This window comes from Passer domesticus, chromosome 2 (assembly GCF_036417665.1).
Source record: "Passer domesticus isolate bPasDom1 chromosome 2, bPasDom1.hap1, whole genome shotgun sequence".
NCBI lineage: Eukaryota > Metazoa > Chordata > Aves > Passeriformes > Passeridae > Passer > Passer domesticus.
Genome location: NC_087475.1, coordinates 8,879,268 through 8,906,008, shown reverse-complemented (window position 1 = coordinate 8,906,008; position 26,741 = coordinate 8,879,268). Strand labels below are relative to the sequence as shown.

At 45.7% G+C, this 26,741-nt stretch overlaps 1 protein-coding gene across 1 annotated transcript in view; it reads left to right on the top strand.

The window, feature by feature from the left end:
- Positions 1–3,792: 3,792 nt before the first annotated feature.
- Positions 3,793–26,741, top strand: part of TSPAN7 (tetraspanin 7) — an 88,187-nt gene continuing 65,238 nt past the window's right edge. Inside the window, exon 1 of the mRNA XM_064407336.1 lies at positions 3,793–3,953. Within this exon, the coding sequence (XP_064263406.1) occupies positions 3,873–3,953 (81 nt within the window). The 5' untranslated portion in view covers positions 3,793–3,872. The remainder of the gene's footprint in view (positions 3,954–26,741) is intronic.

Here is a 26,741-nt window from a genome sequence, read left to right as displayed (position 1 = left end):
TGCCAAACTCTGAAGCTGACATCTGTGTGTGCTCCCTTATGCCTGTGCTGCAGGAGACTGGGCCTTTCTTTCCAGGTTGTGGCAAATGGAAATACCTTGGTTGCCTTTGTCAACACCACATTCATCTCCTTATAGACATTTTTTCTGGCAAATCATTCTCTGGCACTGGTTTTGTAACCCCACATCTCTTCCTTGGGAACCTATAAAGCCTGAGGCATCTTTAGAAAACACATTTTGGGGCCTGAGCCTGGCAGCTCGGTCCCACTGATGCATCTGCCAAAGCATGCAGCCAGCAGCCATGTGACAAATGTGCCACCAGCCATGTGGCTGCTGTGAGAGCTCTGCTTTTTCAGAGCTGAGTTATGCAGGATGCAGAAGTGTCAGTGGGACCTGCACAGAGTTGTCTGAACACACCTGTGACCTGTGAGTGCAGCAAAAGTATCAGAAACTTATTTTTCCTCCTGCTTCCTGCATTTTTTTCCACAAAGGTTGTGGTTAGTCTGCAATGGAGTGATGCAGGCTGTGGGCTCTGCCAGCTGAGGACAGCCACTGGCAAGTCACAGGGAGACAGGGAGAATGGGAAAAGGACAAAAAACCTCAAACCTCTGCTGTCCAGGAAGTGAGTGTGGATTACAAGCCTGGATGCCCAATAAAGGATAGCAGAGGTTGCTGCCTTTACATTCAACAGCACCACAGCAAACCAGTGAAAGGCCAGAATGGGCATGAAGGCAACAAAACACAACATTTCTCACCTGCTATAATTGCAGAAGGGTGTGAGACCTTTACATTTTACCACCACTACCCCCAGAAAGTAGTTATTTACCCATCAAATAGCCAAGGTCAGCTTCAGGTGAGGATGGAAGATCTCATTTTCACTTTCAATGCTCTGCCAAGGGATGAAGGAGCTCCTTCTAGACTGATGCTTTGCAAACAGACTTACTAAGACAGGATAGTCCCTGTGCATTATGAAGAAATACAAGCTTACAGATTGTAGAAGAAACCCCTGCAAACTGACAGTGTTTTAAAGAAATATTTTTCAAATGACACAGTTAGGCAAAAATGTCCTGTTTTGAATAACTACAAGAATGTTCTCTCTGTGGGGAGATGTGAAGAGCAATTATGTTCCCAACTTTACAGAACTGAAAATGTATTTTGCTTTAGAAAGGCTTGCTTTGATTTTGTTCAAGTAATACTTGAGAATCTGCCCTCCCAAATCTGCAAAACTATGATAAAAATATTTTTAAAAGGTAGATGTGTTTCCAAGCCACACATAAAGGCTAGCAATTGTTCAGTAATTCCATTTAAGCCTAAAATGTTTGATGGCTCAGTGCTCTTGTCATATTTTAATGGTATTTGCTGTAATCAGGCAGATTTTTGTTCAGCTCTGTTCAGACATTCTCATTTTTAATCCAAAATTTGCATCTACATCCAATAAAGTATATCCTCCTTGACTGCATGCCAAAAAACAACTCACAGCTCCTCCAAAGACAGCCTGGTGAGAAGACTGCAGGCTCAGGTGGAGATACCATGGAGCCTCTGGTTCTCAGTCCTCAGGACATCATCCCCTCCAGGGCCTGACATTTGTGAAGAAAGGAGATGTATTTCCTGATGTGGAATTTTCTTCTTGCACCTCTGTTTTCTCTCTGGTTCCCTGGTGCAAAATCCTATGGGTTTTAACAGCACTGTCAAGGGAGGCTTTGTAGGCACTCGTTCAGTTGAGATCCCCACCACATCCTTCGGGAAGACTCAGGGGATGTATCCCAAATTAGGCACTATGGGACAGAGTGACCTAAAATCACATGCTATTGGCGGAAAATGTGAGTCTTTGTCAAAATCGGCATCTACCAAAATACCCATTCTGATTGATATTATAGTTTGTTTCACGCTTTCTTAAAAACACCTGAAGGGGAGGGGAAGTATAACCATAGCTACTGAAATAAATGGCTGCTGTCCCCTGGGCTGTGACAGCAGCATTTATCTTTTCTACAGCCCATGTGTGAGAGGAAGGAAGAGAATTCTCCAGCTCGGAGCTATTTTCTGTCAAAAATCTTAGTGTAATTTTTGTACAGTGAATATTTATAACTGTTGTTAATGTCAATACAATTTTTTGCAGTTAGTGCACTTATTTACATTTTAATGGCCAAGCCAATAAAGATTTATGCACCTGTCATCTGAATTTTCCACAAAAGTGGTGATTGCTTAAAAAAACCCCAGTTTCTCCTGCAGAATACTCCCTCTCCAAACATCTTTTAGATGCCTTCATTGTTTTGGGAAACAGTAGTCTAACAGCTCTAAAAGTCATAAGTTAAACCCAGCAAAATCCTGCATCAGTCTTCATGGCAAAACTTCTGCATATTACAAAAGCACTTGCTCAGGAACCATTTTTTTCTCTCTGTTTTTCAAACACTGTCTCTTGAATGGCAAGGGCTGTTTCATCACTTTCAAATGTCTCAGCTGCACAAACTACATCACTTTTGTAGCTTGAGGAGACTCGCTGTTTAGTGTTGACCTTGTTTTGGTTTTAATGCAGTTAAAGGCATGGTTCAGGTCCCTGCTCTGTGTGCAGGCACACCCCTCAGGAGGGACACACGGTGCTCCAGCATCCACTGCCCTGCCCACATCACCTCCTCCAAAATGTGAAGTACATAAAAAACCCTGAAGGCATCCCCTCTGTGCCTGCCCACGGTCTGGGCACAGCAGCCTGGGCTGCCAAGGCACATGTGTGCCCTCATTCTGGCCATGCTTCTCCTGGGGGCAGCCAGCCCACAAGCCTTTTCTCTCCCCACCCAGAGGAGGCTGGTGAGACCCACACCACTGCTTCGCTGCCAGGGCTCTGCAGGACCAGCTCCTTTTCCATCCCCAGGCTAGCTCGGTTGTTTCCCTGCTGTCCATCCCTCGCTGGGCTCCCCAAGGAGGAGGAGCAGGCTCTCTCGGGAGCTCTGTGCCCTCCCCGGGGTGTGCTGTCACTCCAGGCAGAGCTGAGCCACCTCTGTTCCAGCAAGCTGAGGGTCTCAAAGACACAGAAAAATGAGGTTTCTCATCAGTTTCGCTGGGGTTCAATGTCCAGAGTAGTTTTAGCATAGAGCTCAGATTCGAGGCTGACATGAAGCCAAGGCCAGGCTCTTGTAAGGCACCGTCCATAGGTCACAGCTCTTACAGCCTGCACAGTCACCTGCACCAGAGCTGCAGAAGAGGCACACCACAGGAGGAGAGCTGAAGGAGCCCCGGTCCCACAAATGGCTTCGGGGCAGAGCTCCTGCTCTCAGCTACAGCCTTGCTCAGCCAGACTGCGAGGCTGCGGCCAGAGCACCGTCAAACCTGAGCTGCTTGCTCTTGCTGCGGTCTCCAGAGCTCTGAAGCTTGCGCAACAACACACATTTTAATCGTGACACTGAAAGATGTTTTCTCCCGCACGGGCAATTCCCTCTGCAGCTCCGACCACGCAGCGCCTCCATCCCCAAGCCCCTGAGCAGCCCGAACAACGCCTCCGAGCATCTTCCCGAGAAAACGGGGCGGCCGGGGGGGGCTTTCACCTCATCTTCCAAAACCTCAACTCCCCCCCTCCCCGAGATCTCCCAGTGAATGTCACCCCCGGCAGATGATGTTCGAGCGCGGTGTGCGCTGCCCTCGGCGGCCCGGGGCGGGGCTGGGGTCCGGGGGCGGGGGTCCCGGGGAGGGGATCCCGGGGCGGGGGTCCCGGGGAGGGGGTCCCCGGGCGGCAGCAGCGGCAGCAGGAGGCGCGGTGAGCCCGGCCGCGGCAGCCGGGCGCTGAGCTCACCTCCCTCCGCCCCCCCGCTCCCTTCTCCCTCCCCCTTCCCTCCCTCCTCCTCCGCCTCCTCCCGCGCCCAGCCTGCAGCCGGGATCTCAGTATTATGGCATCGAGGAGAATGGAGACCAAACCCGTGATAACGTGTCTGAAAACCCTCCTCATCATCTACTCCTTCGTGTTCTGGGTGAGTGCGGCGCGGGCTCACGGGCACGGCGGGGCACGGCCCGGCACCCCCGGCCCCACCTGCCCGGGGCTGGGGGGCTCCGGGGGCTCCGCAGCGCGGCTCGGCCGGGGGGGCTCCGCTGGGCGAGCGGGGACGGGGCATGTCCGCCGGAACACAGCTCTGCGTGCACACACACGCACATACATGAGCTTACACGTTCATACACACCCATTTCTATGTGTAAAAAATGATGGGTTTTGCCTCCTCTCGCAGCGAGCACATCCCCCCGAATCCCCGCGGGGGAAAGTTGAAGGGGTCTCCCTGAAAGCCTCCATAGCCTGCCGCCTCCCCGACGCCCCCCTGGCCGGCCGGACCGTGTCCCCATGGCCGGACTGTGTCCCTACCACCGTGTCCCCGCTGCCGGACCGTGTCCCTGCTGCTGAACCGTGTCCCTACCACCGTGTCCCTACCACCGTGTCCCCGCTGCCGTGTCCCCGCTGCCGGACCGTGTCCCCGCTGCCGTGTCCCCGCTGCCGTGTCCCCGCTGCCCGCCGCATCCGAAGCCGCCCGAGCCCCCCGGTACCCGCGCGCAGCGGGGGCTGCCCTCGCCCCGGCCGCGGTACCCGCGTTTCGTAACCGGGCTCGGGCTCCCGCAAACCATTTTCCTGACCCAGATGCATTAATTGAGCTGCCGCGATTGCCTGACGGGCAGCCCGGCCGTGTTTCTCAGGCGACCCCGGGGTTTTCGCAGCGCCCCGGCCTGTTAGTCAGCAGATCCCCGGCAGGAGCCGCGGATCGCGGCGGAGATCGGCAGGTTAAAGACCTTTAATGGCTCACGGTGACAACACGCGATGGTGGCCCCGCTGTGTGCCGTTAGGGACCTGCTCCGCGCATCATCGATACAGCACTGGGGCGGGTTTGTGGCTTCCCAGCCGGGGGAGATGGTTGTGCTCTCGGTTTGGTCGCTGTGCGCTGTGGAAAGTGCCCGTGAAACACACCGACTCAAATCTTCATCTTTCTGCTTAAAAAGGCATTCTAAAACAAAGAATTGCTTATTCATGGCAATAACGTTTGACATCCTTACAGTGAGCACAGGACTCCAGCTGCTTCAACTTCAACTTCATAGGCTTTTTTTTTTTTCTTTAAAACATAACCAAAACACATTTTGCTTATCCGTACTTATGGCAGTACCTCGGTGTTATTGGCTCCCTTGTACCCCCCCCCCTCCACGCGGTGTTTAGCATATTTCTCCCCCCCTCTTTTTTAATAATCTTGGTGGCAGCAGGGGTGTCTGATGACTGAAATGGATAGGAAGCCAGAATAATCTGTTGGGTTTTTTGTCGGCAAGTAGATTCTTCACATTAGTCTCAAGGAGGTGGCTAAGTTAAACACTTACCACAGTTTCAAGATTCATCCTTTCCAGTCCTCAGTTCTCAGCAGATCTGTAAGAAACCCCTCTTCATTCTGTGATGAGTGAGCAACTGCAGGAGTTCAGGCGAATTCATGGCATTTTTTAAAATTGTGTCTTTTTTTTTTTTAAAGTGATCATTGTATCTGCAGCAGCCCGAATAAACAGAGGACTTAGATCAGCATGCCCGTTGAGCTAGCACATTTCACCAACGCTAATCTCATTTAAAAAGAGAGAATTGTACCCTGAGCCAAGCAGCTGGCTGAGGGCATTTGTGCCTCAGGCTGTCAGGATGCCAGGCCAGGTTGACAGCTGGGACCTCGTGGGGTAAATGACACAGCTGAGCTCGGGTTTGGGCTGCAGCAGCGCGGCTGTGCTGGTGGGGTGCTCTGCTGTGAATTCTTTTCCTCTGAACTGTGGCTCAGGCTCCTGTGTCTCCTGATGCTCTCCAAGGGCATGGCCCACTCTTCCAGTTATTTAACATTCGACGGCTGCCAGAGTCTCTGCTTGTCCTCTTCCTTGAGCCTGGAAAAGGAGGAGAAAATCAATGGCTGGAGACAGAATCCTGCAGCCACAATCAAAGGAGAAGAAGAATCATGCTTGCTGTTGCATGTGGTTTCTCAAGGCACCAGCCAAGGGACACCTAGGCAGGTCTCAGTGAGAGAAGACAGCAAAGGATTTGGTAAAGGTCCAGAGCATTTGACAGCGGATTCTAAGTCTTTATCAGTTCTTCTGTGCTAAAAGCAAGAACAAAAAGTAATTCATATTTTTGTCCTCTTTCTGGGCTCTGAATCCATTTAGGATAAATAGGAGCAGGATACAGCTATTGCTATGAGTAGAGCAAAAAACATGGTGTGCTCTGGCTGTATACTCATTTTCTTTTTTTCAGGCAAGTTTGAGAGGTGAGGGATGCATGGACTTCCCTCTCCATTATTTTCTGGGGTGATTTTTGTACTCTTAGAATCTGCTGGCTCCAGAGTCAGTGTAACTCCACTTGAGTCCTTGTGAATTCTCAGAGCTGAAAATATGGGAAGGATTCTATTGGATGAACTATTTTAATTTTTTTTTTCTTGGACTGAGCTAAATACCAGAAGGAAACCATGCCAGCACCACAAATGGCTGGTTTGTAAATTTTTATTCTGACGGCTTTCCCACATTTTTTGGAGAGGTTGTAAGCTGATTTCTGAAGGAGAATGCTCTGCGTTGCTTAGCTGCAGTTTGTATGGGTTTTTTTTTTCTAGCTGTGAGAATGGAGTTGTGATACAACACAGGGCAGAAACCCGTCCTGTGACAGGGTGGTGTGTGGTGGAAACCCTTTGCCTGGTGGGTCAGGTGGTTACAGACGTGAGGGACTGTGGAGAAGATGCTTCTTTGCATCCAGTGAGCTGTTCTGAACCATCATGAAGGACTTCTGTGCGTTTCACATTGTTTATAAAATAAGAAAGTCTCTGTACACAGCATGTTCCCCCAACAAGAGATTTTTTGCCAGGTTTAAATATGAATTGCATTTGTATTTGTGGGACAGATGTGTATAGGTGAAGGCTTTTAGTGTAAACATTAAATGAGGCTGCACAGATTTCATGGGAGCTGCAGGACTGTAATGGGGAGACACAGTTAATTCAAATTTCATACTGCATAGCTTGTTCCTTTCCAAATAGGTTTTGCTTAATGTAACTTGTTATTTTGATAGCTTCTTCTCCTCCCCCTCACCATACTTCCCAACTTCTTTCCATAAATGTATCAACATGGTAAAAAAAATTCCATAAAGAGAGATAACAAGCTTTTTGTGTGCTCATATGTATTGTTATTCATAGAACACATTAAATGCCTAAGGTTACCACTTTTGGTCCTTAAGGGATGTAGTAATAAAAATTCAACAGCCATTTTTTTCCTAATCAGAATTCTATACTGAATGCATCTGGTTTGGAACTAGGAGATTAAAATAAGGTGATAAAAGCTCTGCTTGGCTGTTAGCTATTTTTATTTTTTCCTTTTGGGTATCATAAATTGCTTGCATAGAAATCCGAGATAGAGCCTGTCTTGTTTTTAAGAGAAGATGAATTTTGGATTAGAATTCTAAGTGAATTTTTTATAGGAGAGAGAAACCTTGAAGCACCCCTCAGTACCTTGTATGTGTCTAGTACTTAAGTAACCTTTGATCTTAAAACATGTGTATAATTAATATTTCACTGTAGCCTTCTAAATATGTTTTGTTACAAAATTAACTGCCTGCCTCGTTGTGTTTTGGGAGGGAGCTTTAAGGGTGCATGCACTTGTCCTTAAAGTTACATGGCTGAGGAAAATGGGTTTTGTCTTCCATGCAAAGCTTGTTGTTGCCCCAAATAGGCACCATGGCAAAGTGATTGCTTTCTGATCCCAGGCCCTGTGAGACACTTGGCACTCAAATGAGTGCTTTGTGTGTCCTGTCCTGCTGGAGCTGGGTTTTCTTGCTGTCGGTAAGTAGAGTTTCCATTTAGATAATGTTCCAAGGTGGGTCACTGATCTGAAGAGCACCTTCCAAAGTTTTTGGGGACTACATTAGGTTCTCAGAACTTTGGCTATGTGAAAAATCAGAGCTAAGCTAACTCACTCATAGTTAGTGGTAGTTTGGTTTTCCGAGTTTTTATTGCTTTGAAAATAGACCTGTGCCTCCTGTGACCCCTTGGAAGCTGGCAGGTGGCAGGAGAGAGGTGGGGCAGGAAAGTGTTGCTTGGCTGTGAGGCCACACCAGGGCTGTGACTTTAAAAAGGTGGAAATTTTGTGTTTTCATGTGGTTCCTCTACTTTTAGCCAGTTCCTCTGGGAATGTGGTGTCGCTGGTGAGGAGGTCAGGGGTTCTGGAGATGGCCCCATGAAGGGTGATGGACTCAGTGCCCCTCTGGCAGGGGAGGTGTGGGAAGTCCTGGTGAGTGATTTAAAGTGCTCCCCCATTTTCATCTTCTCAGAATTCCCCAAAAAGGGGGAATTGTGGGTGCTGGGAGTGGCTCTGCTGTGGGACAGGCAGCTCCCACTGTGGCAGGAGGGTGGAGGGGGCATTTCCCTGCCATTCCAGGGGCTCAGAGAGCCGTTTTCCAGGAAATGACTGAGACAAAGAGCGAGTGTGGCAGCCTGCTTGGGAACACAGATTTATGGCTCAACTCCTGACCCATCCTCAAATGCAGCCATCTGAGCTCTGCATTATAATGTGGGATTAAATTTGTGTGTCCCTTTGAGTTACTAGTGGCATTAGTCATCTCCCCTGTAAGTGTCCAGCTGGGTTGCTGAAATAACTGGTTTTCTCCCCAAATCTTCTTTCCAGTGCTTCTGCATTGGTTCCTGTGTGTTTCTGTTCTTTTTAATACCTCTTACCATGCCTGTATTTCTTTTATTTTAATTATTTTAAAATATATGTTAGCAGATGGTTTTAGAGGAAATATTTTGGGAAATTTTTAGCTTTCCCATGTGGCTTAGATTGCTCAATCTCTTGGTGCTTCCATTTCATTGCAAAGTCAACATTGCTATACTTTTAGAAAGAAGTGTTTTTACTCATATGTAGTTACCTGAAATCCCAAAAAAACCACCAAGCTCTCAAAAATGCACATATCCCCCTATCATGACAGATTTGAAGTGCTCCATTGCTCAGGCACAAACCTCATGCAGTGCCTCCTTAAGTCAGTTGTTTCCTGTTCTGTTCTCATAATGATATACATGAAAGATTAAAGATAATGGTGTTTTCTAGTAAGCATAGCCCAAGGTGAATTCTGTTGGCTAAATAAATAACTGGATTTTTAAAAACAACTAAGAAAAGGCTAGATGGTGTTTGAAACCATAACTCCAGAGTCAGCTTCGTAAATTCCTTTTTGGGATGTGTGCACAGCTTGGCTTAGTTTAGTGGGGTTTTGGTTGGGATTTTTCACGTTCTGAAAATTGTGTGGTGTTGGTACAAATTAGCATTTTGCACCTCATTTAATGGAATAATTGACTTTGCTGTTGGCTAAATGCTCCTTCTTTTCTATTTGTGGAGCTGTGCTTGCATCTCAGCCAGTGCCACCCCTCGACCTTGGAGTCTGCACAGGACAGTTCTGTAGTTTGAGGATGGGGACATTTTCGCATTAATGGGTCAGTTTGGACTGGGGAGGGGGATAGTGGGTGACTTGGAAGTTGTTTCAGCTCTGTTTGGGAAGGCACAGGATGCATTCATAACCAGGCAGTGGCAGGAGCCCTTGTTTTTCACGGGGAAGGGCATGAGGCTGTGGGGGAGTGCCACTGCATGTGTAGTAAACATTTGGCTGTTTAGTGTTCCCTCGTGCTCTGAGCAACCTGTTGTGTGCTAAACAGGGTAAATATAAATCCCAGGGAAAGGTGCTGGGGAGGCCTGGTTAGCACTTTTCCATGAAAACAGCAGTGGAGTCCTTGGATGCTGCTTCATTCCAGCCTTGCTTGTCAAGGAAATGGAGGCAATTATCGTAGGTAAACCAAGGGAATTTAAAATGGATCCAATAATCCGATTTTATCTCTGATTCTGTGACTATTTATCAAATCCCTGTGCTGTCAGGGAGGGAAATTAGGTTACCTGGTACCGTTGGTTGTCTCCATCTCTGGATTTTTATCATCATTTCTTCTGTTGTTGCAACTGTCCTACAAATTTACGTGCCAGTGAGTTAATAGATGAATATCTAGAAAGGCTCTTTGTGCATGTGAGCTTGCAGAAACATCTCCTTCAATCTTTCACATGCTGTTTAAGCCCAGTGCCCTGTTACAGAGATGCTGCCTTTGCTGTAGTGCTGAGTCCCTTCTGCAGCCACCAAATTTGCACTTTTCAGCCCTGTTGGTCTCAGTGCCTTGCAAACCTCGGTGACTGAATATTTAGAATAAAATGCAAGACTCCAGAAGTGACTGTGGGGAGCAGATGACAGATATTGTACAGCCATTTTTATTTGCCTGATGTTACTTCTTTAGGCTCATATCTATTAATTAGCTTTTAATCATCTCTCAGAGAAGGGATCCTTCACATGGGCAGAGCAGGCTTCTTTCCATCTTGGCTCTCTCTCAGGGTGGTGGGCAGATGGTTGAAATGTTCTGTCTCTATCGCAGTTCTGGGTTAGGAGAGGGAAGCATTTGAATTTCCCTTGCACTAAAGGGACTCTGAAGCATGGCACACTTGTGTCTTACTGGATTATTGTTACTTCATAGCTGAGCTGGTTCTTGGAGCTCTGGGAGGAGGACACAGGATTTTTAGGAGCTGCTGTAATGAAAGAACGGAAGTTAATGCTGTTAATACTAATTTTGCTCTAATTTCCACGTAGTGTTTTGAAAAATGTTTTCCAGGTGTGCTTTTTTCTTCTCTGTGTTTCTGGGAACAGTACTAAAATCTTTACAAGAAGCAAGCAGCCCCCCCTTCCCTCTGTGTTTCTTGCTTTTCTCTGAATTGCTGTGCTGAGTTCAGTTGGTGTCTGGTCACTGTGTGATGCTGGCAGTGACCCTCTCCCAAAAGCCAGGCAGGATTCACCACATCCACCAACAGCCTGGCTAATCAGAAGGTTGAAATTTTGTCCTGCTATCATTTATTACTGGGAAATATTTGCTGAGAGCTTTGAGGAAAGGTTGGATTTGGTTTGGGCTGAATGTGGATTTAGATGGATCAAACTGAAATGTTATTTTTCTGTTATTGTATTCAAAAAGGGTCTTTCAAAATAGTTTAATTGCTAGGAGAATGTGATGGGGTGAATAATGACGTGATGGGCTTAATCTGCAGAAGGCTCTGGATCTTGGGAGCAGAGTTAAGGAAAAGGTTGGCATGCTTGTAAGATTCTGCAAGAAATCAGAGAAGAGAAAAGAGAGTGAAACCCTGTAAATATCATAGGAAGAGAAGCACTTACATTTCCCTTAAACTGGGAAGAGAAGGAAGCCCCTGCAGTCTGACCCACATAACCACTCAGTGCCTTAATGCCTCTGAGCAGAAAGGATCAGCTCAGACCTGCTGCTGTCCCAGGATTGAAGCTGCCAAGGAGGCTGACAAGTTCCTCAGGATCTTGTTCCTGACCGGATTACGGGCACTGCTTCAGAGAATGCAGCAACAGGAACAGCAAATTGCACTGAATGCCACCAGCAAAGCACATCTGCAGCTCAGCACGCAGGAAACTCTTACTGGAAGGACCTGAGTACATCTCCTGCAACTGAGGATTCAGCTAGGCCATGCTGATTTAGTCATTTGATAAGTTTTAAAAACATTTGTCATTTGGACACAGTTTCTCATGGGTTGGCCTCTATCTGGAGCAACTTTGAAGTGTTTGGAGAGCTCCTTTTAGCATTTTTTGGCAAAAGAATATGAAAAATTGCTCATTTTGTGTGTTTCTGAAAGTAAATGGGAGCTATATCAAAGCCTGATATTTTTGATGGAGGTAGTCTTCTCAATGATATAAAATTAGTGATTTGGAAAATTATATTAAAAAAAATTTTTTCAAATAAATGAGGATTTCCTGAATATGCCAGGTAGCACTGACATTATTTTTTTTTTTTTTTTGTATCTGAACTTGAACTGAGGCCAGTTTGTGGCATCACAGGTTGTGTCATGGTATGTGCTGCATCAGTCCAAGGCTTCAAAGTTGTGTCTGGGGCTTGGAGCCCAACCAGAGGTGAAAGTCTGTGCCAGAGATGGGGACCTGGGGTCTGCAGGCCTGTGTAGCCTGCTAGGATATCCATCTGGACTGGGAATTTTGTCCATGCTTGGAGATAATACAGAAGTGCACGGCCCCTTGCTTGGACTGTCGACTTTGACTGTGACTCAGCCAAAGAAAAGGTGGAGGGCATTGTAAACAGATTATGGAAGCACATCCAAGTCAATTCCAAAAGCTATTCGAGATGGAGTATTGCTGCAGATTTCCTGCAATGGAGAACCCATGATTTTTGTTGCCTTCCCTAACAGTCTCCTGCCCAAAGCATTTTTATTACAACTTGCTGTGGCCACCCCTGCATTAAAAGACAGTCAACACACCAGAAATGTGTCACACTTGTGTCACACAAGTTGTGCCTTTCATTTTTGGGAGAACAGGTTAAAACAGAAGAGGAGACACTTTCCAGGTATGCATTAACAGAACAGATAGAAACTCAATCCTCCTGTTTCACTTCAATAGTACTTAACATCTAACTGGCTCTAATTAGGCTTGGAATGGGAACATAATTAAGTGCATGTCTGTTTCCCTTTGAAAACAAAGAAAGGAAACAAATACAGATAGGTTACCCTCAGCACCTTGATGCTCTCCCTGATGGCTGATCTTATGGCTGGGTTCATTTTCACTGGTGCAGCTGCCCTGTGCTGGATGTAGCATTTATTGCTCTGTGGTGTGCACTGATTGCAGACAGAGCATGGTTCCATTTACCTGCAGCTGATATTATTGCATGTTTTTGAATTTTTTTCAAATTTCCTCTGTTTTCAGGTCATTGATGCTATGCTAGAGCTCCTTTTTGGTACAGCTGAATCTTTGAGTCAGTTAAAGTTGATCCAGTGTGGAGTTGCTTGTTGAGGTCAGCTTGAGCGTTACCTGGAACTGAGTTCCACTTTATACTTCAGGAAAGCTGCTGAGTTAAATTGTGTGGGTTCAAATAATCTAGAGGCTTAAATTGATCTCTCTTGTCCCTGTATAACCTATAGGCCATCTGTGCACCACCTGCAGTCTTCAGGGGTTTGTTTTTTTCCTATGCAAGTGTGACCTAAAACCTCCTGAAGAAAGAACCAGGGCCTCAAGATGTTGGAGAGCTGGCTTTCAGGAATCTTTCCCTATTATTTCCTGGAATATACAAGCCAGCCTTTGGTATATTCTTTGCTTCCTGTTCTCACAAAACAGGAGCTGATGCAAAGGGATTGAATCAGGATTTTCCAAAAGAAGGTCACACCACTTAAAAAGAAAAAAAAATGTAGTGCACAGAGACGACCTTACAGGTTTATTTCTGTCATGGCAGGTAGGACTGGGGCCAGCCTTTCTAGGAGGCAGTGTGACCTTGCTGCAGTTCCTGAATATGTGCAGGATGTCTCTGCAGCTTTCAGAGCACTTGTGCAAAGCTCTCACTGGCAGGATGGGGCAGCTGCTGGATTTGCCCATGGCCTTGTAGATAAATAGTTCCTTATGGAAAAAATACATTCCTTTTTAAACCTTCCCCTACTGGTCTCCAACTTCAGTGATGCTTTCACTGGGCATCTTCCCAGCTCAGTGCCCTCTGTGCCTGCTCAGCACTGACTTCACCCACCCTCAGCTGTGTTTGCTGGCATTCTCACCAGAGAGACGTGCAAGACAGGGCCACTGGTCCTTGTCCCATCCAAGGTGGTCCCTGTCACAGCCAGGGGACAGCCAGCAGCCTCCTGGCCAGCACAAGAGCACTGCCAGGCAGCTGTGGGGTACAGGGCTCTCCCTCTGTACTCACCAGTGAAATTACAAACTGCAGGAGATGTGCTGGACCAGCCAGTGTGGTAATAAACAGTATTTCATCCAGCACTTGTGTCATTTTCAACAGAAACCAGCAACAAAAATAAAACCTCCCACTCCCAGGACTTTTGTGTTTTGTAAGCAACAGCTAGTTGCTTTGTGACAAGATGGTTGTACTCAAAATAGGTATGTCTGTGGTAGAGAAAATTTTCAGCTCATGGAATTATCAGAATGATATGGAAAAGTTGCCTGAGTTCCTGTGAGCTGGTGTGATATGCATGTAATACTCTTTAACACAAAACAAACTTGGTCCCTGTTGTACAGAAACCTGAGCATGCTGCACCATAGCTATTTTTTAACAGAAGTATCAGATTTAATGTGTTCCCTTCCCTCCTGCTCACTGACCTCAGATTGCTGGGGGACCAGGCAGAATTAATCCCTGTGCCATGAAGAATATCCAGTATTAAAGCTAGGAGCTTGGTTGTTTCTTAGAGCAATGCAATCCCCAAATGATAAAGAATATAAGTGAACCACAACAACTTAGTTGATTTCTTCCCTTAATTTCCAGTGTTATAACAGGTGTTAGACCAAAATTAATTCCTATTTTTTCCAGCACTATTGAATATGAAAAATATTTAAAATTGAAGACCTTTAAATCTGAAGGATATAGGAAAGAATTTCATGCTAAGTCTTAGCTCTTAGGCAATCAATCAAGTTATTAATGATAAAAGAATAAGAGCCACCTCATCAGTGATTAGCAGACAGTTACCCAGGTTTTCTTCTAGTACCATTAACCAGCTTATCAGTTGTGCCCCAATCCCAAGGCTGTGTGGCACTAAAATTTCTCTTTTGGAAACATATTTGCTCTACATCATGTGTTAGTGCAATACTGGTAAGCAAAAGAATATGAAATAAAAAGATATTTCAAGAAGAATTACATCAGCTCTGGTTGATGGGCATATGTGGGTGGACTCAGCTTGGTCCAAATGAGAGGTGTAAAATGTCTTAACAACATCATCTTGCTCTGCTTAAATTCAGTGGGAAACAAACATGACCAAATTGTCTCATGCAGTCAGGCAATGGTTTTTGAAACTGTGCTTAATATTCATGTTCAGTGAAACAGACAGTTACCCTGGCTTGGATTCCTCAGAATTCCCACAGACATGTGGTTGGGAGGGTTTATCATTCATTTGTGTGCTGGATATCTCAACAGGATAAACTTTCTTCCCCTTCCTCTGTCGAGTTAAATTCTGCCTCTGGTCTCTGGACTTGCTTTGGTTACCCTGTGATTTTGCAGCACAGCATCATTTTACAAGAAGATACATTATCCTCTGGTGTGGTGGTCCCACTGAAGTTGAGATGGACCTAAATTGTGTTTAAAGTTTTGCAGCTTCTATGAAAACAAAGCCTAAACTAAAAGAATACAAGAACAAAAGGCTTATCTCTGTGTTGATGAGATGGAGTAGTGTGAGACCACACAAGTCAGCTGGTGGAAGAATAAATGCTGAGTATTATGGCTGGCATCATAGGGCATGGCAGAGTGCATGTTATTTGGATTAAATTCAGAAAAAACTGGACCCTGACTGCATCCTGTATAAGATGGGATTTTTTACAGCATTGATAGCTGTATGTGGTATTTTCTCTATTCTTAAGAAGATTGTGTAATTACTTAGAGCAACACTAAACCTTTGGATTTACTTACCAGTGTTAATACTTAAAAAATACTAGTTGGCATGTCCATTTGATAAGACAGAGCCACTGGTGCAAGTCAGGCAATATGTCTAGGATGTGGCACAGCTGTGACTTAGTTATTTGAAGTCCCTAACTGTAATAATTATCATGTTGTAGCGTTCACTTTGACATCTTACTTCAATTGCAGGAGTAGAAAGCTGAAATAATAATTAGGGTTACCTGATGCTGCTTGTAGAGTATGGGAATGCTTCTGAGAAGTCTAATGAATTCTGCTTGTGAAGAGAGATTATGATGGAGCAGCTGGCTGTGTCTGAGCTATGAAATTCATACAACACAATGCTTCTTTATTCTGAATTAGCTTAGACAATGCTCTGAACAAACCTTGCAGGCTGCCCAGTGTCTTGGGAGAGGGAGAGGAGCTGCTGCTGCACGAGAGCAACCCCAAGGTGAGTGGGCTTCCACAGCTGGGAATGATCCACACAACTTTCCTGACATCACAGATCAGGCAAGCCCTTTTGTGGGGGAAAAAAAACCAAATTCCTGTCATGCAGGGCATGGTGGGGGATAGTTTTTCTTCAGGGAAAGAGCTGCACATTTCTGTAGCTGGAGATCCACCTTTATTTGGGTGATCATTTGACTGGGGCACAAGTGTGTTGACACACTTCCCCATGGAGAGGAGACTTGGTGTACCTGCTCAGGAATGTCCTCATCCTCTTTGTGCCGAGTGCCAGGGATCTGTTATCTCCATGGTGTGCTCCAAGTGTGGCAGGCAGGATCAGGTTTAAGTGGTGACCTCCAGTACAAGGTGGTTTGTTTGCTTTTACCCTGCTGTGGACATGAAGACACAGAGGAGGATTTTGCTAATGTGGAGTTCTGGTTTAAGACCAGAATTTTGTCATTTGTGGACTCTGCCAGGTCTTGTGAGTGGGATTGTCAAGTGCTTCTAGGAACTGGACTGACTTATTGGCTCAAGAAGTGTTTCTCCCTAGTTTACTCATGCAGTGGATATTATGACTGCTGCAAAGAGTTATTAGCAGTTTTCTTTGATAAATTGTAATCAGGCAGCTAAAAAGAACGCTCTGTGTGGGTTTGCAGCTCTCAGGACTCTGCTTTAGCACAGGGAGAGAGCACTAGCACCTCCAGGGGCAGAGGCTGTGCTGGGAGGGACAGTGGGGCTTCCCCAGCTCTCATTTAAGGCTAGAACTTGTTATAAGGAGAAGGATATCAGGTAACCTACAGCTTGGAGGAAACTTTTAATTTGGGGATTTCTTCAAGTAGAAGGGAGTTTGTTCATGCTGAGAGCCTATTCTGTAGCTTGTGCTTTCTCTCACACCCCAGTGAGACCTTTCTGGAAGAAATTAATGCTGGCTGCTCTTGGTTTTGTGTCAGAGTTAAATTAAGGCTTTTCACTAGCCTGGATTAAGGTGTATTTTGGTGTTTGGTAGGTGTAGGCAGTGACAGCTCATGGAAAGATGTGATCATTCATCCCAGTGTGCATCTTGAATCTGAGTGGGTGAATGACAGGCTGGTTTTCTTCTGATGGCCCTGTGCAGTTCTATCTAAAATCCCTTGTGGTGGCTGTTGCCCAGCTGGTCAGGGCAGAATGGCTTAAAGCAGTCACTGTTTTGTTCTTACCCTCTCCTATGGCTTGGTGAACAAGAGGGCAAAGGGCTCAGCAGGGACTCAGCAGAAGGCAATTAATTTCTCTGGCATTCCTGGACCATGCTGCTTTTAGGCAGAGAGAATTTTCAGGTTAGCCACAGCATGGTTTCTGTTTCCCACTTCTCCTTCCCCCTGAGTGGGTATCATGTAGGGACAGAGATTGCTCTGCGGCTTAGTTCATGCTTTGTTTTCTTTTATCACCTTATGTGGTGCAGTTTAAATTACACTTTTCAAATGGTAAATTGCTTGGGAAAGACTTCTTAATGCCATTTCTCCTGGCACTTTATTTCATACTTTTCATGCAAGTCGTACCAATCAAGTGTCTGGTGGGGCTGCCTGCTAAGCAGTAACAGATGGCCCATGCTAGTGAGGACAGGAAGGATCACAGGGGTAGGAGCCAGTGTTATCTACATATGTGTTTTGGATTGCATAATGAATGCTTCCCAGGAGGAAGCACAGCTGGCACTGGAATTGCAGAGATCTGATTTTTGATATTCTCGATTTGAAGTCTTGGCAATATGTGAAAATCAAGTTCATGTTGGGCTAGATCAATAATATTGAAATTCTTCTTGGATAAAATCACTGTGCTTGCTAGTTTTCTTTTTTTTTTTTTTTTTTTTTTTTTTTTTTTTTTTTTTGCTTATCCTGTAATTAAAAGTACTATATGAGAGAAAATACACAGAAGAGAGCAGCCAGGTCCATGATGTAAGCTTGCTTCCATGTCTGCTCTACCACAGAATGGCCTGAAAATGGAGTAACCAATGCAAAACTGCAGGAAGAAAACCGGAATTAATCATAGATGGTTTGACCAGTGTTTCCCCCTCTAGCTTGCTCTGGCATTAAAATTCTTGAGTACCATGCTAGGCAAAGGGCCAAAGAGGAGAGGGGATGTGTCAGAAAGTGTCAGAAAGGCTGCCTCGCAGAGCTCATGTTCTGGGCAAGTTTATTCCTAGTGCTGGGCTGGCAGCATCCCCTGTGCTTCGACCTGGTTTTCATCTCTAGCAGTGGGCACATCTCCAAGGGGGCAGGGAAAAAGCATGAATGAAGAAAGCTGTGATCTTAAACACAGTCTGGCAGGCCAAGCTTTGATTCTGCTGAGGTGGCCAAGGCTTAGCCACAGCCACCTTTGCTTTGTGTGTAGCATTATATTGGATGTTTGTCCAGGTGCCAGCTGGAAAAGGCCAGGAGATCCTGGACATGGCCACGTGATTAAGATTTGGCACACCAGGCCTTTCAGAGGACTCTTGGGGTATGTATTGGTACCTGTCTTCTCTTGACACTAAGACACAACATGAATAAAAATGTGAGAAACTTCTTACTGAAAGAAAGAACTTCTTACTATCAGAAAGTCATGGAAAATTCATTCCTTTGTGGGGGTTTTTTGTGGGTTTTTGGTGGGGGGTTTGGAGTTTTTTTGGGGGGTTTTTTTGGGGGTTGTGGGTTTTTTTTTTTTTTTGTTTTTTTTTTTTTTTTTTTTTTGTTGTTGTTGTTGTTGTTGTTGTTGCTGTCCTATAAGCTTTCAGTTTAGAAGATCACTTTTCATTTGGTTCTGACATTTAAATCCTTTTCCTTCCCCTGCATGGACAGAGGTGAGCAGTCCTTGCTGTGTACAAGGCAACCAGGGCTTGTGTCAGTCCTGGGATGTTGCAATCACAGAACCACAGAATGGTTTGGGTTGGAAGGAACCTGAAAGATCCTCTGTTTCCAATTCCCTGCCAAGGACAGGGATGCCACCTGCTAGACCAGGTTGTTCAAAACTCCACCCAGCCTGGCCTTGGACTCTTCCAGGACTGAGGCAGCCACAGTTTCTCTGGGCAAACTTCCAGTGCCTCACCACCCTCTGCCTTCTGTTCTCAGCAGCAGAATAATAACCTGTAGATAAAACACATTACAGCTGCCAAGAGAATGATGTGGAAGATAACCTAAGGCACTCCTGTCAGGATATGCCCTTTTCCTTGGGCAGCTGAGCAAGGGGAAGACCTTCTTGTCAGCCTGCCCTGGAAGGATTTGTCTCACAACTTGCCTTATGAATTTTGCACTTTCCCAGTGCTACCTCACTGTGTTGACTGTGGTTCCTGCTGTCTTGATGTGTGTCTTTTGAGCATAAGCAGAAAATGTAGGCAATGTGTCAGGAAAAACATCCATGAGGAATGCCTCTAAAATGCCCTGGGAGGGAAGAGGAAACCAAGTAAACCAAGTAAAGTGGTGGCAATTCCTCCTCTCCCCCTGGCCCATGTGCACAAACCTGCTTGGGTTCAGGGTAAAGCCAGATTCTGCATTCACTTAAAAGCTTTTTCACCAACAACCTTGTGTGTGGAGACAGGACTAGAAACACATGGCTGGTTACTCAAGGGAAGGAAAGGTAAGTTTATCTCCACTTTCTCCAGGAGACATGGAATATGTGGCTGTGCAGAACAGCATTTCCCCTTGATGGAGGTGGCAGCTGGGCCTTCCCTGGTTCTCCTGTTCCCTGTCAGCTCTGGAGTGCAGTCCCATGGCATTCCTTCTGGAGAACAGCAAAGGAGGGAGCACCTGCTTTTGTACACAAGCTGCTGGAAGGATCAAAGTGTTTAATGATATCTCTTCCTTGCACTTCCCTCCCTTAAGCTCTGCTCTTGAGAAATAGCTCATTAATTTGTTAGTGGCTTGATGAGAAAGGAGGGGGTGGAAAGCCACTAACTAATGGCTCTGGGCCAGGTCAGGTCTCTCTATGGCAGGAGGAACCTGCTCTTCCCCCCCTTGTTCCAGTGGGGAGATCAGGAGCTGATGGTGAGGAAGATGCTTCCCTTGTTATTCCATAGACTAGTTTGGCTGCTGCTCATACACAGGCTGCTATATATAAAATTTCTTCTTCATGAACATGACAAGTTACCAAAGAAATTATGTAAGGGCTGTAGGGCTTACACAGATTCCAAAGTTAACTGCCACATCCCTTCCAAAACTTCACACCAGAGTTTAAATGTGGAACCTGCCTCTCCTTTTCAAAGATCTGTGTGTATATCACAAGTAACAGGCAAAAAGATCTTTATCATAATACTTTGACCTGAGAAATCAGTCTTGCAGACAGATAGAAATTGGCAGGTTCCTTTTGTATGGGTTTGGCAGGCACTGCCAGAGGAAAAAGCAGTCCATCACCTCCTTAGGAAGGAGAATATCCTTGTCATAACACTATCCATTGCTGACCTTGTCTCTGACTCACTGTTACAATGAAATATCAGTTTTTTACCTGACTTTGAAACTGGCAAGAAAACCACAGGAGGATTGTAAAATATAAGTGTTTGGTTCCTGTTGTAGGAAGATGTGGATTTTCATATTACATATTTCAGATTGGTCAGAGGAGGTGAGGAGGCCTGTAGACCCAGAAGATTTTATTATGCTTTTTGTTACATCAAATAATATGTGAAAGATGATTCATATAGAAAAGTTGGAAGAATTTAGGTAACTTAATCTGATGATGTAGGTATTTGAACAAATAACAACTCTAGCATTGTTTGTTTTGAAACTCTCTTTATGAAGGGACATAGTTGCTCATAAATATCCCACTACTGAAGTTTTTTATGTCTGCTCCTGACATACCTGCCAGTGTTTCTGCAGCACACCTGGCTTGCACTTTTGAGGCTTCCAGCTTTAGGAGTAGAAGACAAATGGTGAACAGGTTTGTCTTGAAACACTTAATGATAAAATGGTATATTTGTATATATCTAACCTAAATACTAACATCAGGAATAATCCTGAACATCCTGGATGTAATCCCAAAGTTCACTCTGCTTCTGATGCTTCTAGCAGAACATTTATCCCATTTTCAATACTTCTCTCTGGCTAACCAGCAGGTTCCCTCTGATTTTATGACCTGCTCTACAGGGAATGCCTCATCCTAAACACCATGAGCTCTTGTACTTCCCCTTTTCCTTTTTTTTAAAAAGTGATGAAATCATCTGTCTCTCTCTCTTTGTTATTCCTTCCCTCCTCCCGCCAGTTTAAAGGTTTGCCACATGTTTTTGGGTTGGTTCAGAAAAATTTGCCTCCCCTTTGAGGGCTCCTTCTATTTGAAGCTCTGCCCAGCTTGTCAGAAGTCCAGATGTGGCACTTTTAGGCTGTGGTACAGTCTGGGGATCCAGGCCCTCACTTGCAGGCTGTTTTCCTTGTGCTTTTGTCCTTGCTCAGCGTTTTGGGAGGGATCTGCCTCTTGGGAACTGCTAAAACAAGAGAGGGGGCAGCTGCACTGCAGTGGCAGGGGATCCAGCTGCAGGGCATGGAGGGTTTACACCAGTGCTGAGTAGCACAACCACACTAAACCACACTAAATCCATCCTGTGCCAGCTGTATCTGGGATTTTAATGATCTCCCAATGAGGCTGCAGTTATTTACTGTGGGTGCTCAGTGTGGGAGGCTGCCCTGCCCTCATCAGCACCTGTGTCCTGAGCAGCATTGCACACCCTGCACACCCTCCTGCTGTGCCCTTCAGCTGTGTTGGTTTGGTTTTTTCCTACATTCAGCAGTGTGCAGGGGAGTGAAGAAAAAAAAAAAGGAAAAAAGGCTACATTGCATTTAAAAAAGGGAGGGGAAGGAGTGAGGAGAGGTGAAAAAATGGAAAATAAAAGTGTGAAGTGAAGTGCAGAAGCATACACCTTGGTGTATTGTGAGCTGATGCAGGGAGGAATGGCATCAGCTGAGGCACCAGCACACACAGGGATGTCAGGAGAGCAAACTGGGCTGCACCCCTGACATCTCTGTGCATGCCGGTGCCTCTCCTGTCATGTCCTTCACAACCAACCCCCCCGGACAGCACAGTCTCCTGTGCAGGGATGAACTCTCACTCGCTGTCGGATTATTGGCAGCAGCACCCAGGTATTCCCCAGGGGTGCTGCTGTGGGCAGGCTGCCTGTGGTGTGGCTCACACCGTGCTTTAGTGGTGTCCAAGTGCCTCCCCTGTGCCCAGGCAAGGCAAAGCTCATTCTGAAAGCAAGTGGAGCCCAGGGCTGCCTTGTGTGCTGCTGTGTTATCCTCCAGCAGCAGGCAGTGAGTGCTGCTGGCCTCGGGGTGCCAGGTGGCTCTGGTGGGGCAGCAGCCCCTTGCTTGCCCCCAGAGCAAGGGATTCCTGCCTCTCAACCCCTAATGCCATTGTCAGAGTTTCTCTAAGGCCATAATAACATGCAATAATGCCTTTGGGGTAGGAATTCCTCCTATCTTTCCTTCGGGCTTTTCTTCCTTCAGGCAGCTTCCCCTGCCAGCAGTGAGTGTGGGTGTTGGTGCTGATGGCTGCCTGCTCCTGGCTGTGTGAAATGTGGTGGTGCAAAGATGCCAAAGCAGGAAGGGTGGGCTGGCAGAAAGAGAGAAGGGGGATGTATGGAGCAGGAAGGCAGAAGTTAATGGAGAAGGGCAAAGGGAAACAGGTAACTGAGGTAACCAACCAGTCAGTTGTTGGCCAGTACAATAAGTTAGTGGCTAGGCAGAATAAATCAGGAAGGTGAAAGAGGAGATAAGGCTGGCAGGCATTCTGTTTTATGGCCCTGTTTATTGCTTTCTGGGACATTTCACTTCTGTATCGCTGGGTTTGGTGCTTCACTGTGGAGCCTGTTCATGTCCCTCTCTGCTCCCCGTGCCTCAGGGTGAGGAGCTGCTGCCCCACTGACCCCACTCTTTGGTGGGGGGAGGCAAGGGGAGATGGTGTGGGAGCAGGATAGTTTGTGAGATCTGTGCATCTCAGGGGTTGTGTTGGGATAGAAGAATCCTGGGAAATGGGTAGGGGAGGACATCCCTGTGCTTCTTTTAAATTTGCCATCGTGGCATAACACCCCTTTGTCTCTGCAGCAGAACCAGAGGGGGTGGTGGGAGGGGAGGCAGCGTCACACTGGGGGCAAGGAGGGAAATTTCCAGTTGTGTGGATGCAAAACTCCCATCAGGCCCTTTCCCAAACAGCTTTGTCATGTTGTCCCTCGTGGTGGCATCAAGATTCACAGAGTTTTCACCAACAAATCAACGGTGCCAATGGCATTGGCCATGAACATTGTCATTACAAGGACACGTGTGCCTTGAATCCAACCCCACACATTTGGATATGCCTGTGAGACTATTTTAAAGCTTTTTGTGCAGGAAAAAGGAGTGCATGTCAAGGGTACTTAGGAGACATCTCTGGCTAGAAGAACTTACATCACCTTCTGAGGGACTTGTCACAAAGCCAGCTACAGCAACATCTTTGTCATCAGTCACGCTGCTGTTAATGAGTGTGAACACTGAACGCCCCAACAAGCCAAGCACTCCACTGGCTGCACCCCACGTGTCTGCTCCATGTGCTGAAGGTGTTGTGCAGTGGGACTGGGGCCTTCAGTGCAATCCTGAAGCCAAGGGGTTCCACATGCCCAGTCAGCTGTGCAGGAGAGCAAGCTTCAAGGGTCTTACTTTCCATTCCTATCAAAATTCCATTTTCCCCCACTTCCTTTTCTTCTATTGAATTAAAAAGCCAGTATCACTAATGATCCTATTTTTAAATGTAAGTTTCAGAAATTCATGAGCTGCCTGGGTGGGACAGATCATCTCTTTTGTTTACAAGTGCAAATCATTAAATCTTTGCCATACCATGTACATTGTGGAGTAGCTTAAAGAGATTTTTCTGGTGACATATAGGGACAGAATATGTTGAGATACCCAACAATAGTGAAGTTGAGCTTATGGTGGACAAGTCTGTTCTGAGAAAAGAGGACTGCTTCAGAGCATTTGTACCAATGAACTTCCTTTGTGCTCTGCTTGTTTGTCTGCTTTGTTCTCTTAAACGATGGTGCATTTCTGGATAATTTCCTCTGCTGGTGAGCTACCCCCATCAAGTTGAAAGTTGTCTATTTTTAAAATGCCAGCTGCCTCTCGGATAAAAAAGCCAGTGCTGATGTACCGTTGCTTGCAATGCATTATTCAAAGTCCTTTTTAGACTCTCTCAAATAAAGACCTTCATTAATATTTCAGCGGTCGCTGTGATTCTCTCCAAGGGGGCTCCGTTCCTTTTTCTCACTTGACACCCCTGTCTTTCTCTGTGTAGTGAAGATGATTGGATTTCGAGTTACCTTTGGTAGAGTGAACTCATTGTTTTCTGCAGGAAGTGGATCTCAGAAGAAAATCTGACCTTGAGATTGGTGCTAAGCAGGTACCTGGCATAGGCAGGATCTTATCACAGCCCTCAGCAACAGCAGTGGTTTGGGAGTGGAGGGGCTATTTTGTGCACCAAACACCAACTGTTGTGCACCATCATTCTGATCATTCCAGCTGGCTTTGCTAGCTGAGATGGGAGGTAGGGAGGGGGATTGGAAAAGGGGAATCACAACAGGTTGGATTTCTAGACATGAAGATTTGCTTATGAGCTTTTCTTATGTAAATATTAACTGCGTTTGCACCAATTTCAAAACCACACTAGGGGTTATTTTCTTTTTTCTTGCTGTTAGGTACAGAACCTGGGTTTTGAGAAAGAACAAAGCGATTTCCTCACTTGAGGTACTGGTGGAAAATTGGTAGCAGGCAGGTCTGGAAAAAGTGAGTTTAGGTCTAAAGAAGAAAGGCTGAGGCAAAAAGTATCAGCCATTCCAAACTCACTGCAATATGAGCAGTTTTCCTAATTTATAGGGTGCTTACTTCTTTCCTTGTGACACCACAAATAAAGATTCCTATGGCTTGATTGTGCATGACAGGTTTGGTGCTGGGAGATGAAGATCTAGTGATACAGAGCTGCATAGTAATTTTAAAAGGTAGTTTCTCAATATATCAAGCAATTAAGTGTCTGAAGGGAAGACAAGCATTCAAAGCTGCTGCTCACCCATGAAACAAGAGCAGGAGAGAGAGAATGGCTGCTAAAAATCATTGCTGCATCTTCTGAATGCACAAGAGCTGCAGGCTGGGGTCTTCCCTGACAGTGGAGGAAGGGATGATGAAGAGGTAGATCTAAGTAGAGTGGGGACCGTCAGTCATCAAAGAAATAAAACAACCACAAGCATAGAGGGGATTCACACTGTGGCTACCTGGACACTGTGTTGGCTGCCTACAGCATGCCTGGTTTGCATGTCAGGCAGCTCTTACACTGTCAGGCCTCTTGTCAGGACACTGTGCAAGGGGAATCCTGTGGCTTTGCTTGCAAAATACTAAAAATGCTGTGAGCTGCAGTTGCTGAGCATCCAGAAACTTAAATTCTGCTTTGCTGTTGAAGAAAATGAATATGACCAGGCTGGTTAAGAATAGCTTGATGTTTCTGCCCTGAGTCAGCAGTAAAGTGAGATTCTGGACAATAAAAAAGTCTTCAGTTTCGGGGGGTTTGTGTTTGGGGTTTTTTCTGTGGGTGCTGCTGTGCTTCAAAATATGGTCTGTGTTTAGCTACCTTATTCAGCATGAAATTAAATTTTCTTTAGTTTCATGAGGTGAATGGTAGTATCTGAAAGTTGTAATTCTGCTTTCCCAAAATGGCAACAAGCAGAAGGGTTGCTTGCTGCTTTAGGACCCAAATAACAGCTGCTGTTCTCAGAAAATAAAGATTCTCCCCCCACCCCAGACACACTTCACTGGAATAATTTATTACTTTTCCAGTGTAATTTCTTTAACATTTTTTAAAGGATCTTGGCTCACAAGCTGTTCAGAAGGTACAGGAGAGGACATTGTAGGGTGCCAGGGGGGGCGGAGGGGATGCCAAAGCAACGTTGGAATATTTTGACCAAAATATTGTGTCTTGCTGGGAAAGGGCTGAGGCTGGGCCATGTTGGCAGTAATTCACCATCAGTGTGTGGTTCATAGCCTGGGGCTGTTGGGTCTTGAGGTTTCTGTGGTTGAGATGACCCCGAGGTGTTAGAGAGTCTCTTTTCCCAGCCCCACAATTGAAGAAGTCAAGATTTCTCAGCTCTGGTTTCCAAGGTTGGTTATTTTCTCCTATCTAATACATTCTTCTCCTGACCTGCTGAGCTCTGTCCAGCAGGTCAGTTCATGGCACACTGACAGCACTTGGGGTGGTGTTAATCTTTTATACTAAGAACTACATGTACTTTATTTACAATAAATTTCCAATACCTATCACCTATGTTAGACAGTCTGTCTCTACTCTAAACCAATCCAAAAGTGCCACCATCACACAGAAGATGGAGGCCAAGAAGAAGCAGGAGGAAGGACAGGATACATCCAAATCCCTCCATCTTGCCTCCTGAACCCCCATTCTAAAACCCAAAAATTCTACTTTTTTACCCTTTGACAAATTAACTATCATTCTACTTAAACTCTCATGGCTTGTAAATCTTCACACAAAGCTGGTAATTTTCTCCATTGTCGGAACCCAAGATATCCCTCTGGGTGCCCTGGATGGCTTGAGCCTCTGGCAGGAAGCCAGAGACACTTGGGATTTCGATTTCAACCCATGGAGAAAATTACCAACCTTGTATGAAGAATTACATGTCACAGAAGTTTAAGTAGAATGATAATTAATTAATCACAGGGTGAAAAGTGGAATTTTGGGGATTTTACTATAGGGGTCTAGGAGGCAAGATGGAGGGATTTGGGCGTTGTCCTGTCCTTCTTCCTTCTTCTTCCTAGCCTCCATCTTCTGTGTGATGTTGGCACATTTGGATTGGTTTAGGATAGAAGTAGACAGTCTAACATGGGTGATAGGTATTGGAAAATAATGATAAATAAA